This window comes from Phoca vitulina, unplaced genomic scaffold (genome assembly GCF_004348235.1).
Source record: "Phoca vitulina isolate PV1807 unplaced genomic scaffold, GSC_HSeal_1.0 scaffold8, whole genome shotgun sequence".
Taxonomy (NCBI): Eukaryota; Metazoa; Chordata; class Mammalia; order Carnivora; family Phocidae; genus Phoca; species Phoca vitulina.
This window is the reverse complement of record NW_022589711.1, coordinates 43,254,439-43,271,875: the sequence shown is the minus strand read 5'-3', so window position 1 is coordinate 43,271,875 and position 17,437 is coordinate 43,254,439. Positions and strand designations below refer to the sequence as shown.

Sequence of the window (17,437 nt, the reverse complement as noted above, 5' to 3'; positions counted from 1 at the left end):
GTGAGAGATGGATAGCAGAGACACCTGTTAGAACATTTAGTGATACTTTAAATGTGGAATAATAAATGCCTAAATTAGGATGATGCCAATGGAAATGCAAAAGAAAGGGTAATGTATGAGATCATGTTTAAAATAAAAGCAGTAAAATAAGGATTAAATAGATATGATTAAACAAAAATTTACACAGATACAACTAGATTCTACTTAGCCTACATTCCTGAAGAATAAGGATAAACAACTAACAACTCTTAAGACAGCAAACTGAAGAAATGTCACAGTTCTAAATGAATTTCTAAAAGTCAAAATTAATTCCTTTATAAGGTATTAAATGTTTATACATTTGTGTTAAGTTAAAATCAAAAATTAAAACAATTTTTGATACTCTATGTAAACATACCTATAGTTCAGTATCAAAGATATACCTAATATTTTTGGTGCTTAAAAATGTACATATTATTATATATGCATTGGAGAAAAATCAGATAAATAAATAAAATAAGCTAACCATTCATAATCCCACCACCCAACAATTTCTACTACTAACATTTTTTTTTGCATACCTTAAAGACTTATTCCTAGGAATCTTTATACTCTTTTTGTATATTTTAGTGGGCTCATGCTTTATCTTGATGCTTTAGTTCCAGCATATTATCATTTTTTCTTTTTTTATCAATGAATATACATGTTTCCAAACTGTGGTCCAGAGGTATGAACCAACTAAGGTCCAGTGGTATCATATTCTATGTACCTACAGTATATATTTCTCACTAATTCAACTCTAGCTATAAGAAGACAGAATTTCTGTATAACATTACCAATTTTTATTTAGCATTATTTACCTCTGGTAAAAAACCCTCCTTTAAAATGTCTTTAAAAGTACTACACTGAGGGTTGTTGGAGTGGAGAGGGGTGGGAGGGATGGGGTGGCTGGGTGATGGACATTGGGGAGGGTATGTGCTATGGTGAGCGCTGTGAATTGTGTAAGACTGATGAATCACAGACCTGTACCCCTGAAACAAATAATATGTTATATGTTAATTAAAAAAAAAAAAGTACTACACTCATACCTCTGGTCTTAATTTTTTGGGAGGCCAAAAATATTTTTAAAGACATTTATTTCTAATTGATTTTGGAGTCAAATTTGTTTATGATTAAATTTCAGAAACTATATTAGAATTACTAAAGTTATGAATTTCACATTGTAAGAATTATGAAAATAAAGCAGTAGATTACTGCAGTGAATTACCAGAAAACTGAAAGGTACCATTCATGTTTACCTGAAGTGGGAGACTTGCAGCGCTCGAGTTCCAGGGGAACTGGACTGTCATTTAGCTCAGTTAAACCTGAAAATGAAATGATAATAAGTGAGATAAATTTTGCTAACACTTTGTAGATAAGTCTTATTTATTCCTGAAAATTTGAAAAGGTTTTTCTTCCCCCTGTGAAAACTACTTTTGTAGTCTCATGTTATGACAATGGTTCTGATAATTTGTTTCAACAAGTGATACCGGAAACAATAAGAAGCAATAACTAATAGATATGCAAAGAGTAACTGAACATAATGGTAGAAAAATATAAAATCTTTTTTATTTTTTCATATGAAATAGCTACTTTATTTTATTTATGTTATGTTAATCACCATACATTACATCATTAGTTTTTGATGTAGTGTTCCATGATTCATTGTTTGCATATAACACCCAGTGCTCCATGCAGAACGTGCCCTCTTTAATACCCATCACCAGGCTAACCCATCCCCCCACATCCCTCCCCTCTAGAACCCTCAGTTTGTTTCTCAGAGTCCCTAGTCTCTCATGATTCGTCTACACCCAGTGCTACTTTAATAAATGACCTAAGTTTCACCTGAAAATAGACCAAAAATAATACAACTTATAATGTGTTTTTAAAAAGACCTAACCAAATCTACTTTCAAGAGAAATGCTTATTGGCTTTTATAAGGAACATTAAGGGTATGCTACAAATTTTAAATATTATACTTAGTTATAAAAAGGTAGTGTTATGTAGTACATATTAAGTGATTTGTTTGATGGCATCAAATTCCTTCTTATAATAAACACTACATTTTTCTCTTATTTTTAATATTCTATTATGTCATTCTACTGACATATACATTCTACTGACACAAGGATAGGCACAATAGGTTAATAAACATTTTGTAATTCTCATTACTATGGCATTCATAAAACATCCTTAATTATGGTTTTCCTATCCTTGTAGGAGATTCTTGTATACTTTTTCTTTGTAAATAAATATTCAGAGTTTCTACTTTAATGTAAATCCCCATACCCAGAAGTACTTTGTCAATTACCAAAGCTATCTTTGTTCACAATCCTTGCCACCACTCCTTTATGTAATTTGTATGAATAAACTTGCTGTGCATTCAAAAAATCATAGAATTTTTAGAAAAGGTCCACTGTGGTACTCTAGCCCAACTCTTACGTTTTACAGATAAGAAACTGTCAGTTCGAAGAGTTTAAACTATTTAAGGTTACAGAACTAAGTGCTTGAATAGAATTCTTTATATATTTAAGAATCTTTTGTTAGAAGTAGGTATTATGAATATTTTTTTCCCATATGAGACTTATCTTGTCATTTTCTTAATGAAAATGAAATGTCTTTTGATGATCAGAAGATTAGTTTCCTTGAAGGACAAATTATCATTTTTTTTCCTTTTGTGATTTTTTAAATTCTTATATGAGTAATCTTTGCCTACTCCATGGTCATGAAGATATTATTGTTTTCTTCAAGAAACTTTTTAATATTCAGCTTTCTTTTTTAGGACTATATTTCATCTCAAATTAATTTTGTGGTATGAAGAGATTAAGGTCCATTTTCCCCTGTATGTTTGTCCAGTTTTTCTATCATTATTTGTTAAAAAGATTTTCCTTTCTTCATTGATTTTTATTAGTGACTTAGTAAAAAATAAATTGGCTACATAAGTATAGGTTTATTTCTGGACTTTCTATTCTGTAGTACCCCATTAATTAATGTAGGTTTATAGTACATCTTGAAGTCAGGAGTAAAATCCTCCAACTTCGTTCTTTTCCAAGAGCTTTTTATTTTAGATTCTTTGCATTCCTAAATAAAGTTTAGAATCAGTTTGTCAATTTCTACAAAAGGATATGCCAACATTTTATTGGACTGTAATAAGTCCATAGATAATTTTGGCAGAATAAACATTTAAATAATAGTCTCCCAACCCATAAACATGGTGTTCTCCTCCATTTAAATGATCTTTTAAAAGTTTTCTTTCTGCACTGGTTTGTAGATTTCAGTATAGAGGTTTCGATCATGGCATTTTTCAAGTCTTCTATTTCCTTTTCGGTCTTCTACCTAGTCCTTGTATCCTTATTCAAAGTGCAGTATTGAAATTTCTAATTGTCTGTCTCCCTTTGATTCTGTCAAGTATTGCTTCATGTACATTTTAGTTCTGTTGTTAGATGCTTAGATGTTTATAATTGTTAAATCTTGATGGGTTGACCATTTTTTCATTTTAGATGTCTCTATTTCTAGTAACATTTTTTTTTTGCTTTAAAATCTATTTTGTCTGATATTAACTACAGCCTCTTGTGTTTGCTGTTTGCATGATCCTTTTACTTTCAACCTATTTGTATCTTTATGCCTTCAAATAGTATAGAGTTAAATCTTGATTTTTAAAAAAATCTAGTCCAACAATCTTTATCTTCTGATTGGGTTGTTAAATCTATCCATACTTAATGTTATTATTGATATAGTTGGATTACATCTGTCATTTCACTTTAGGCTTTCTGTATGTCTCATGTCTTTTTTATTCCTCTAATCTTCCTTTACTGCTTTGTTTGGCATTAAGTAAATATCTTCTGGTGCAACTTATTCTTTCTTTAATAATTCTGTCATTATAATTTTTTAAAGATTTTATTTATTTATTTGACAGAGAGACAGCGAGAGAGAGAACACAAGCAGGGGGAGTGGGAGAGGGAGAAGCAGGCTTTCTGCTGAGCAGGGAGCCCAATGTGGGGTTCAATTCCAGGACCCTGGGATCATGACCTGAGCTGAAGGCAGATGCTTAATGACTGAGCCACCCAGGTGCCCCTCTGTCATCATATTTTTGGAGTTCTTTGTAATTGCTCTAAGACAACATATACATCTTAATTTATCAGAATCTACTTCAGGTGTATATTAACTTAATGCCAGGGGGATATAGAAATGTTACTCTTATATAGCTCTATATCCTCTTTTCCCCTTTATGTGCTATTATATTGGCATACATATTACATCCATATGTGTTAGAAATCCAACAACATATTATAATTACTTTATATAACTTTGTTTTTTTTTTTTATAAAACCTGAGAGACGGAAGAGAGCAAAAAATGTATTTATAAAGTTTGTGTATTAACTTTCTAATTTACCATTTCTAGCTCTCTTCATTTGTTGTGGTCAATCCACCTGGTTTCATCTGCTTACTCAAATACAGCTTTGCTCCCACCTACCTCCTCAGTGCTGTTATGGAAAATATATTACATATCTATATGTTATAGGCCCAACAATACAATTTTATACATATTGTTTTATAAATGGCTTATCAAATCAGTTAGATGAAAAATGTGCACTTACACTATTTTATAATTACATAATTACCTTAATAATGTTCTTTTTTTTCCTTTGTGTGAATTCAAGTTATCATCTGGTGTTTACTTTCTTCAGCCTGAGAAAACTTTATTTAGTATTTCTTGTAAAGTGGCTATGCTAGCAACAAAATTCTCTCATTTTTTGTTTATCTGGGAATGTCTTTATTTCATCTACATTTTTGAAAGATCATTTTGCTGGATATAAGATTCTGGGGTTTAGTTTTTTCCTTTGAGCACTTTGAATATGTTGTCCTATTGCTTCCGACCTAAACTGTTTCTGACGAACTATTAATCCTACTGGAGTTCCCTTGTAGTGACAAGTCATTTTTCTCTCAGTTCTTTCAAGATTTTCTCATTACCTTTCTGAATTTATACTATGACGTGTCTGGGTGTGGATATCTTTGCATTTATCCTATTTGGAGTTCACTGAGCTTTTGGACATATACATTAATGGTTTTCATCAAATTTTGGAAGTTTTCTGCCATTATCTTTTTGAATATTTTTCTGCTTCTCTCTCTTCTCTCCTTCTACTACTCTTATTATGGACATGTTGGTGTACTTAAGCTACCCCAATTTTTTTTTCTCTTCTTCAGAATGTATAGTCTCTATCAGCTTACCTTCAAGTTTGCTGATTCTGTTTCTACCAGTTCAGATCGACTGTTGAGTCCCTCTAGTGAATTTTTCTTTTCACTTATTGTACTTGGTTCTTGTTTTCCCTCGACCCCATTCACTAATTTACCCATCTTCCACTCTCTGCCTGTGGAAACCACTAATCTGTTCTCTGTATTTATGTGCTCATTTTTGTTTTCTTTGTTCTTTTTTAGATTCCACATATAAGTGATATCATAAGGTATTTGTCTTTGTCTTATTTCACTGAGCATAATGTTCTCAAGGTCCATCCATGTTGTTGCAAATGGCAAGATTTCCTTCTTCTTTATGGCTGAATAATAATCCATTGTGTGCGTGTGTGTATGTGTGTGCGTGTGTAACTCAATTGTATTTTCTTTACTCATTCATCCATTGATGGACACTTAGGTAGTTTCCACATCTTGGTTATTATAAATAATGCTGCATGGGAGTGGCATATATCTTTTTTGAGTTAATTTTTTATTTCTTTGCATAGACACCTAGAAGTGAAATTGCTGGATCATATGGTAGTTCTATTTTTAATTTTTGAGGAACCTCCATACTGTTTTTCAAAGTGGCTGTACCAATTTACATTCCTACCATCAGTGCACAAGGGTTTCCTTATCTCTACATCCTTGCCAACACTTGTTATTTCTTGTCTTTTTAATGATAGCCATTCTAACAAGTGTCAGGTGATATATCATTGTGGTTTTGATTTGCATTTCTCTGATGATTAGTGATGCTGAGCACCTGTTCATATACCTGTAGGCGATCTGCATGTCTTTTTTGAAAAATGTCTGTTCAGATCCTCTGCTCATTTTTTAATTGGGATTTTCTTTTCTTGCTATTGAGTTGTATAATTTCTTTATATATTTTGGATATTAACCCCTTATCAGATATATGATTTTTAAATATTTTCTCCCATTTCATGGATTGCCTTTTCATTTTGTTGATGGTTTCCTTTGCTCTGCAGAAGATTTTTAGTTTGATATCATCCTACTTATTTTTGCTTTTGTTGCCTTTGTTTTTGGTGTCAAATCCAAAAAATTATTGCCAACACCCAGTCAGGAACATACTGCCTATATTTTTCTTCTAGTATTTTTATGGTTTTGTATCTTATGTTCCAATTTTTAACCCATTTTGAGTTAATTCTTGTATATGGTGTAAGATAGTTCTGTTTGCTTCTTTTTCTAACTTCAGTCTCTCTTGATATTTGCTATTTGATGAGACATTATCATCATAGTTTTCCTTCTTTAAGCATGGTGTCTTTTGGCTCTTTAAAAATTTTTCATGGCTGCTATGAAGTCTTTGTTAAACCCAACATCTGGGCCCTCTCAGAGGCAATTTCTCTTGCCTTGTTTTTCCTGTGAATGGGTCACACTTTCCTGTCTTATTGCATGTCTTATAATATTTTGTTGATAACTAGACATGTTAGGTAACATAGTACAGCAATTCTGGATATTGATTACTGATGCCCCTCTCCCCTTTCTGGTTTTTGTTGTTGTTTGCTTGTTTAGTGACTGGGCTAGACTATTTTTTTTTTTTTTAAGATTTTATTTATTTTTTTGACAGAGAGAGACATAGCGAGAGCAGGAACACAAGCAGGAGGAATAGGAGAGGGAGAAGCAGGCTTCCTGCAGAGCAGGGAGCCCGATGTGGGACTCGATCCCAGGACCCTGGGATCATGACCTGAGCCGAAGGCAGACGCTTAACGACTGAGCCACCCAGGCGCCCTGGGCTAGACTATTTTAGTGAAGTTTATTTCCCTTACATTGTGAAGACTTTGATGTTGCTTATCAGAGGGTGTAACCGTCAGTGTGCATACAGTCACCCCGGGATGGAAGTAGTTTTAGCAGGGGTCTCTTTCCCTGATCTTTCTGTTGATATCAAATCCACCAGGTATCACAGCCACAGCCAGGTGAATGTTTTATTGTTTTTGACAATGCCCCAGGATATATATTACTCAACATTCTAATCCAATTTAGGCAGAGGTCATATTTGAAGCCAGTCTTTGAGGTTTGTTCAAATCCCAGTAGGGGTCTTAGTTGTCTCTTCTTGGTTCTCTCTGGTGAACAGCTCACCTATGGTCTAGCTGGTTGCTCTTAATTAAGAGGAGCTACCAGCCTCTTATTTGATTTCCACCAAATACTTCATTGGTTTTGAGGGCATCCTTGGGCTTGAACTTCCCCAAATTTTGTTTCAATAAAGCTAGTTCCTTTGGGGAGAGCTTCAGAGTTCCCTATTTTATAGACTGCCTCTTCCTCTGGGCAAAACTTCTGAGCCACTAGTCTGAACTCTGGGCAGGTGTGGTAACCTCTGGCTTTCCCAGCTTTACTTTTCTGGCATGAAATGTTTATCCTATGAGCAAGCTGAGTGGGAGCAGTCAGGGCCTCAGCATTTTGGCTTGCTATGCTTGGGGTAGACATTTTGTCCTATGAGTGGGACATTGGCAGGGGAAGGGAGCCTTTGACCTCTTGGCCAGACTCACCAGGAATTTGTCCTTTTCAACTTGGAGTTGGAGGGGATGAGAAATGCTGGCAACCTGAAGGCAGGAGAGGTACAGACAAGTTCTGACTCAGAGTCAAAGAATCACTTTTTACCAAGTGTCAGTAGATTTTCTTGAATAAATGTTTCTTTTCTATATCCTCTTAGGACAATTTCCAGAGGTTTTAAGTGATTGTTTTGGTAAAACATAGTTTTCCCCAGTTACACTTTTTCTCTGGAGAATGTGTCCATGACGCTCCTCAGGATGCCATTTGGAAGTCTATCGTGTACCTGGTATTTTAAAAATAAATACATTTCTTGTTTCCTTTTATTATATAGAAAGATAATTGACTTTGTATACTGTGTACTCTTCAATGTTGCTAAGTTCACATACTGTTTTTGTAGCTTTTTTTTTTTTTTTTAGATTCCTTTGGGTTTCCTCAATACACTATAATATCATTGGCAAATAAAGTTAGTTTCAGTATTTTCTTTCTAAACCTTAGGCATATTATTTTTTATCCTGATTTTGCCCTTACTAGGTCATCAAATACAATGTTGAAGAAAGGGGATGAGAGTGGACATCATTGCCTTGTTACCAATTTTAGTGGAAAAATATCCAATATTCCACAATTAAGCATGATGTTATCTGTAGGTTTTTCACTGATGGGCTTTATTCATTTGAGGAAATATTCTATTCCTTGTTTTATGGTGATTATTCTAAAGTGTCAATTCATGAGAAGTTTTTTTGCATGTATTGAAATGATTATATAATTTTCTCCTTTATTATGTTAATTAGGTGTTCTGCATTGATTGGTTTTCAAATATTAAACTTAGATTCCTGGGATAAATCTACCTTGGCAATGATATTTTATCTTTCTTACATACGTTGTCTTCCATTTGCTAATATTTTATTTATGATTTTTGCGTCTGTTTATAAGCGAGACTAGCCTATACTTTTCCTTAAGTTTGTCAAGTTTTAGTTTTTAGCATTGTGCTGGCCTCAGATAAGCAGTTGGGAAGATTTCCTTTCTTTTTTCTATTCCCTGAATAGAAGATTTGCATAAGATTAGTGTTATTTCCTCTTAAATGTTTGATAGAATTAAGCAGTGAAGTTATTTGAAGCCTGCAGTTTTCTTTGTTGTGGGTAATTTTTTTTTAAAGATTTCATTTATTTATTTGCGAGAGAGACAGAGATAGAACACAAGTGGGGAGGAGATGGAGAAGCAGGTTCCCCATTGAGCAGGGAGCCCGACGTGAGTCTCCATCCCAGGACCCCGGGATCATGACCTGAGCGGAAGGCAGATGCTTAACCTACTGAGCCACCCTGGTGCCCATGGGTATTTAATCTTGAATACAATTTTTTTTTTAAAGATAGGAGGCTATTTATATTTTCCAATGTGTTTGGTGTCAGTTTTTATAATTTTTTTCTTTCAAGAAATCTCTTAATTTCATCTATTCTGTCAATTTACAGGCATATAGTTGTTCATAGTTTTATATTTTTAATGTCTGTAGAAAATCCATAGTAATGCTCTTTTTCATTTATCATATTGGTTATTTACTTTTTTCCTCCTTGATCAGTCTTACTAGGGTTTTACAGGTCTTAGTAATTTTAAATTAAAAAAAGAACTATCTTGTGGTTTTGTTGATCTACTCTACTCTTTGCCCTTTATTTCATTCACTTCTGTCTTTATTTCCTTCCTTCTGTTTACTTTGTGTTACACAGTTCTTTTTTAGTGTCTTAACAAAGTTTAGATTATTGATTTGATATCATTTCTTCTCTAATATAAGCACTTATGTTCTAAATTTTCCCTTAAATACTATTTAAGTAACATCTCACAAATTTTGGTATTTTGTGTTTATACTTTCAGTTCAAAAATATTTAAAAATTGGGGCACCTGGGTGGCTCAGTAGTTTAAGCGTCTGCCTTCAGCTCAAGTCATGATCCCAGGGTCCTGAGATGGAGCCCAGCGTCAGTCTCCCTGCTTGGTGGGGAGTCTGCTTCTCCCTTCCCCCTGCTTGTGCTCTCTCTCTTGTTCACTCTCTCTCTCCCAAATAAATAAATAAAATCTTTAGAAAAGTCTTTAAAAGTTTCACTGTGATTTGTTTTTTAAGCCATGATAGTCTTAGTTTGGGGATTTTAAGACCTATTTCTGTTAATGATTTCTAACAACTTTTTTTTATGACCAGAGAACATACTCTGCTTGATTTCAGTCCTTTAGAATCCATTATACATGTGAATATTCCATGTCTACTTGAAAAAAATGCATATTTTCCTTTGTATGGTATAGGGGTCTATTGACTTCAGTTAGGTCAATTTGGTAAAGAGAGTTTCGTAAGAGCTTTATACACAATTTTTTTCTATTTGTTCAATCAGTTACTGAGGAGAAATGATGAATCCCAGCTATGATTGTCAATCTGTCTATTTCTTTCCTTCATTTGCTTTTTTGCTTTCTATATTTTGAATATCTCTTATTAGGTCTGTACCTGTATAGGATTTTTATACCTTTCTGATAAAGTGATTCTTTTATAATTTAGAACTGCCTCTCTATATCCTTGTCTTAAAGTCTCATATAATATAGCCACATCAGCTTTCTTGAGGTTAGTATTTTGATAAAATTATTGTTCCCTTCTTTTACTTTCAATCTATTTGTATGTTTTTATAATTAAAGTGCAGCTCTTATAAACAACATATAGTAGGTCTTTTTTTTTTTTTTTTTTCTTGTCTCACAATTTTTTCCCTTTTTTGGGGGGGGGGGGAGTTGCTCCATTTACATTTAATATAATATAATCATCGATAGAGTTAGGTTTACGTCCATCATTTTTTTTTTCAGTTTGCCCTTCTGTTCTATTTTCCACTATTTCTCTTTTCTGTCCTTTGAGAAAAACAAATATTTTTTAGTATTCAATTTTATCTTCTCTTTGGCTACTTAACTACACCTCTGTTTTTTTTTTTTTTTTTTAGTGGTTCTTCTAGGGATTATAATATGCATCTATAATTCATCACAATCTACTTTTAATTATTATTGCACTATTTCTCTTATGATGAAAGAAACTTAAAACATGACATTATGTCTTTCCTGTCCTTTGTTACTATTGTCATATATTTTTCTTCTACATGTTATCAACCCCATAAGACAGTTAGTTTTTAATTTAAAAATTAAATGAACTCTTAGGGATTTTATGAAAAGACAAAATAATCTTTTATATTTACCCACATATTTATTCTTTCCAATGCTTTTCATTCTTATCATATATCTAAATCTCCATCTGGTATTATTTCCATCAGCTTAAAAAACCTCCTTTACCATATTTTGTAGTACAGGTCTGTCGATGACAAATTTATTTACCTTTATTTTAAGATAATTCTGCTAAATGTGGAATTCTGGCTTTTCCTATTCTTTGCAGTCCATCCATCTATAGGAGGCCCACTTTTTTTCTGCATCTGTGCCCAGTCACTTGTCCCAGGTATGGAAGCAGCCACAGCTTTCTGCTCATCTATGAGTGGTTCTTTTCACTCTGGAATTCACTCAGTCAAGGTTTCTTTGAATCCACCACTTTTTAATATCCCCATAGAAAAGTATGATTTTAATTTTATCATTGTATTTATCACAGGGTTTTATTATTGTTGTCATCATTGTTGTTACCATGGGAATGAACTTTCATGTGTTTAACATACTATCTGGAAATGGGAAACCCCTCCCACACTTTTATTTTATATCTTGGAAATACTGTGAAAGCTGGATTGAAGACATGGAAGACCAAAAGAATGGAAACTAGTGAAATTGATTAATCCATTACTGATACTAGTAGGTATCCAATGAAGTGCTCAGAGTACATGCCAAATAATTGTGCTTTTACCAAGATTATAGTGAGATTTCCCAAAGATAAGGTGGAGAAAGTTATATCTGATATATAGAGTAAAGCAAATTGACTAAACTTGGAAGATTTGTACAGTGATTCATTAGAAAATATATAATAAATCCTGGTTGAGAACAGATAAAGAAATTTTATGGTAAATAACTGAATATCAGAAGACAAAACCCCTTTGGTTATAGTGAATTATATCAACTTTTATTTAAAATTTCTAAGAGTATACAGTTGACCCTTGTGTAACAAGGGTTTAAACTATATGGGTCCACTTTTACATGACTGTTTTTCAATAAGTACAGTATACTGCTATAAGTGTATTTTCTCTTCCTCATTTGCTTAATAACATTTTCTTTAGTGGACTTTATTGTAAGAATATACTATATATTACATATAACATGCAAAATATGGTTGGAAAGGCCTTTAGTCAATAGTAAGGTATTAGTAGTAAAGTTTCTGGGGAGTCAAAAGTTAAACACAGATTTTTGACTGCACAGGCACCAACCTCTAACCTCACACTGTTTAAAGGTCAACTGTATACTTATAATGTATCTTAGTGTATAATATAATTAAGATAGTATTTGAAGTAGCAACTTGTGAATGTTATATAAAATATCAGTATTTTTTAGGAGACTAATACCCAGTATACAAGTATCTCCATACATATAACTAGTATACACTTTGGGGGGATTTTCTTACCCAATTATGATTTACCATATAAATGCTCTGGTCTGAAGATTTTCCAACTTGATTGACATTTTGGTGAGATAATTTTTTGTTGTGGGGTAGTATATTATAGGATGTTTACTGGCATTCTACTTACTAGATGCCAGTAGAGTACCACTCCCCTAATTGTGAAGGCCATAAATATCTCCAGACATTGACAAATTTCCTGTCAGGGACAAAATCATTCCCGGTTGAGAACCACTGCTGTTAAATTATATTAGCTTGTTTTACTTGTTTGACTCATACTGAGATTACTAACTAAACTCTAGAAAACTCACACATATTACTAATAGCTCCCCTACTTTTTTCTTCTTTGTTCATTTTGTTTAAAAGATGAAACCTTATATTTTATCTACTACAATTCAATGTAGTTGCTTTCCAGCACAAAGTTTTGGGGTAAAAATTTTACACTGTGAAACTGATTTCAAAAAGAAAGGAAACTTACTAAAATATAGACCTGGAAATCAGAGATATAAAAACCACTTGTTTAACCAAATCATACATTCTTCAATTTATCCCCCTCATTCTATAGCTCTCTCCTTTTCTTTTATGTACCAATTACAGTAAAGAAAGCCTCCTATTAACCAATCTTTGTACATATGTTCTGATTCCCATCCCCTCTCACCTTCTTAAGGATTTTGCTCCTTTTGTTATCCCTTCTCTCTATCATCAATCACTCTTTCTCTAGGTATCATTCCAAATTCACCTTAACTTTAAAATATGCTCTTTATCTAAAATGAAAGCACAAAAAGTTCCTCCTCTTAACCCTTTATTCCAGTCTAGGTACTGACCTATTTTTCTGCACTCCTTTATAAGACATCTTAAAAGAGTTATCTACTTGTTCTGTTTCCTTACTTGCCATTCTTCTTTCTAATATTTTGGTTTCTATCCTAATACTTTTCCCTAACTACTTTTTAAAGAGTCACAGAGCAAGACCCACTAGTCATTTTTCTAAGCTTATCCTGTTTTTCCTATCTGCAGCATTTAACATGGCTAACCATTTCCTGAAACACTCCCCTTTATTTTGGCTATCATTCCATATTCACCTAAACTTTAAAATATGCTCCCCAGTCTCCCCATTTTTTTCTCTTCTCTCTAGCAAGTCCTCTGAGCCAGCTGCTCCTCTTCCTTTGAAGTTTAAATGTTGAAATTCCTGATGTCTCTGCCCATAATCCTCCTTTTCCCTCCCTCTGTTCCTCTTCTCTCCCCTGCCTATGTAATTTCATTTATTCCCATGTCATTACACACTATCTGTATGCTAAAGACTCAAATTACAGCACTGACATTCGTATTTGTTTACTTGTCCACTTGACATCTTCATTTGGATAAATGACAGACATACCAAAATTTAACATATCTAAAACTGAAGTTTTATTCCTTATTACCATGCTCAACCCCAACCCTAACTTCATCTTTGTATCATGACACAGTGTCAATCAGTTCAAGCCCAAATCTGGGAAGAATCTTTGATTCCACTCTCTGATCTTCCACATTGAATTATAATTAGTAGCTCTGTAAGTACTAATGATTCTTGGACCTGTCCTTTTTCTCTACAATAACATGGCTAAAACCCTAGTTAAAGCCACCTTCTTTTCTTGCCTGGAGTATAACACTGGCCTCTTAACTGGTATGCTAGCTTTTTTTTTTCTTTTTTTCTTTTGGCCCCACAATATATTCTTCATGCAGCAGTGTGGATGATATTTTTAAGACATAAAGCATATCATTCCCCTGCTTGAAATAAAATGGAATTTCTTATAATTGACTCAGAAACATGTATAATCTTGTCCCTGCTCATACAGATATCAAAATCTTAACTCATTTTCCTTTCTCAATAGTTTTCCACTACATTCCTAGCCTCCTTGGCCTTCTTTTTATTTCTAGAAGATAGGTCCTTTACCACCTCAGAACCTTCTTTTTTTTTTTTTTAAAAGATTTTTTATTTATTTATTTGAGAGAGAATGAGAGACAGAGAGCACAAGAGGGAAGAGGGTCAGAGGGAGAAGCAGACCCCCTGCTGAGCAGGGAGCCCGATGTGGGACTCGATCCTGGGACTCCAGGATCACGACCTGAGCTGAAGGCAGTCGCTTAACCAACTGAGCCACCCAGGCGCCCACCTCAGAACCTTCTTATAGGCTGTTCACTCTGCCTGGAATACACTGCTCCCTGCTGATTATGTGGCTAATTCTTTTTTGAAAAAAGCTTTATTGAGGTTTAATTTACATATTTATAAAGTATATGATTTGATACATTTGATAAATTTTGACATATATATATACCCATAAAACTATCTCCATGATCAAGATAATAAATATATCCCTCATGCCCAAGAGTTTGTGTCTTTTTGTAACCTTCCTTCCAGCCCTTCCCATAAGTGCCCCTTCCCATCCCTAGGCATTGATCTGCTTTCTGTCACTACACATTAGTTTTCATTTCCTAGAATTTTATATAAATGGAATCATACAATATGCACCCTGTCTTGCCTGGTTTCTTTTACTCAGTGTAATTATTTTGAGATTCATCCATGGTACAATACTTCTGATAATGCACTCGTATGGAAAAAAAAAGAGGGAGGCATACCATAAGAGACTATAAAGAACAAACTGAGGGTGGCTGGAGGGGATGTGGGGGGGGATGGAATAATTGGGTGATGGGCATTAAGGAGGGCACTTGTGATGAGCAGTGGGTGTTATGTAAGTGATGATCACTAAATTCTACTCCTGAAACTAATATTACACTATACACTAACTAAAATTAAAAAAAAAAAACTTGAAACATTTAAAAAGAGGAAAAAAATAATGCATTCCTTTTTATAGCTTAGTAAACAGTTGAATGGATATAACAGAATTTGTTTATCCACTTACCTAATGTGGAGATTTTAGTTATTTTTGACTACTGCAAATGTTTCAGTGTTTGATTGCTATGAACGTCTTTGTATTGGTACAAGCTTTCCTGGGGTAAATAACTAAATATAAAATGATGACATCATATTATAAGTGTATGTTTAAATCTTTAAGAACCTGCCAACTGGTCTTCCATTGTACATTCTTACCAGTAGGGTGGGAGAGTTCTATTTCTTCCACATTCTTGCCAATACTTGATATGATCAATCTTTTTAAATTTTAGCCACTCTAACAGATGTATAATGATATCTCGAAGTTTTAATTTGATTTTCCTAATGATGAATGTTGAGTATCTTTTCATATGCTTATTTTTTTATTGTTTACTTCTTTAATTTGTCGATTGATTGAATTATAAAAAAGGACCATCATTATATTTCTGGAATATTCTCTATTCAATCATTTTTGATATTTAGCTAGATTTGATTTTCTAAATGTTTCCCTTTGTTTTTCAAGTTTTTATTTAAATTCCAGTTAGTTAACATACAGTATAATATTAGTTTCAGGCGTAGAATTTAGTGATTCATCACTTACATAAAACACTCAGCGCTCATCACAAGTGCTTTCCTTGACCCATCACCCATTTAACCCATCCTCCCTCCCAACCCCCCCCCCAGTAACTCTCAGTTTGTTCTCTAAAGAGTCTGTTTTATGGTTTGCCTCTCTCTCTCTATTTTTTTAAATATATGTTCATCTGTTTTGTTTCTTAAATTTTGTTTCTTAAATTCAACATATGGGTGAAATCATATAGCATTTGTTTTTCTCTGACTTATTTCCCCCTTAGCATAGTACACTCTAGCTCCATCCACATCATTGCAAATGGTAAGATTTCATTCTTTTTGATGGCTGAGTAATATTCCATTGTGTATATATACCACATTTTCTTTATCTATTCATCAGTTGATGGACATTTGGGCTCTTTCCATAATTTGGCTATTGTTGATGCTATAAACATCAGGGCGCATGTATCCCTTTGAATCAGTATTTTTGTATTCTTTGGGTAAATCTCGAGTAATGCAATTGCTGGATCATAGGGTAGTTCTATTTTTAACTTTTTGAGGAACCTCCATACTGTTTTCCACAGTGGCTGCATCAGTTTGTATTCCCACAAGCACTGTAAGAGGCTTCCCCTTTCTCTATATCCTCACCAACACCTGTTTCCTGTGTTGTTAATTTTAGCCATTTTGACAGGGGTGAGGTGATATCTCTTTAGAGTTTAGTTTTGACTGGTAGTTCCCTGATGATGAGTGATGTTGAATATCTTTTCATGTGTCTGTTAGCCATCTGGGTATCTTCTTTGGAAAAATGTCCATTCATGTCTTCTGCCCATTTTTAAACTAGATTATTTGTTTTTTGGGGTGTTGAATTTTATAAGTTCTTTATAGATTTTGGATACCAACCCTTTATCAGAAATGTCATTTGCAAATATCTTCTCCCATTCTGAAGGTTGCCTTTTAGTTTTGTTATTTCCTTCACTGTTCGTATGTTTATTATCAGTATATCTTCTTTTGTGAACTACTTATTCAAATTTTTACCCATATTTTTATTGGGGTGTTTGCTTTATTATTGGGCTTTTAGAACTTTAATAATATATTCAATTCTATATACAAATCCCTTATAAGATATATACTTTGCAAGTATTTTCTCCTAGTTTGTGGCTTAACTTTTCATTCTCATAACAGTGTCATTTGAAGAGTAGAAATTTTTACTTTTAAAGAAATCCAATGTAGTCATATGTTCTTGTATGAAGCATGTTATTGGTATGTTATTTAAAAAACGTTTGTGTAACTCAGTGTCACAAAAATCTTTTTTTCTAAATTTATAATTTTTGATTTTATATTAAGGCTCATTATCTATTTATAAGTTAATTTAAAAAAATTTACCACAGTGTATGGATCAAAGTTAATTTTTTTTACACAGGATATCCAATTGTTTAAATACCATTTGTAGGAAAGACTATCCTTGCTCTACTTAATTGCCTTTGCACCTTTGTCAAAAATCAGCTGTTCATATATGTGTGGGTGTATTTCTGAAGTTTCTATTAAGTTTCATTGATCTATTGTGTTTGGACCAACATTAAACTATTCAATAACACTAATTTTCTTTTTTTTTAGTCTTGAAACCAGGTAGTATTGGTCTTCCAACATTGTTCTTTTTTCAAAAGCTGCTTTGGCTCTAAATCTTTTGCATTTCTGTATGGACTTTA

General features: G+C 33.3%; 1 protein-coding gene across 1 annotated transcript in view; it reads right to left on the bottom strand.

The window, feature by feature from the left end:
* STXBP5L (syntaxin binding protein 5 like) overlaps positions 1–17,437 on the bottom strand; it is a 432,652-nt gene that overhangs the window by 90,944 nt on the left and 324,271 nt on the right. The window contains exon 21 of the mRNA XM_032406647.1: positions 1,278–1,343. Coding sequence (XP_032262538.1) covers positions 1,278–1,343 — 66 coding nt within the window. The remainder of the gene's footprint in view (positions 1–1,277; positions 1,344–17,437) is intronic.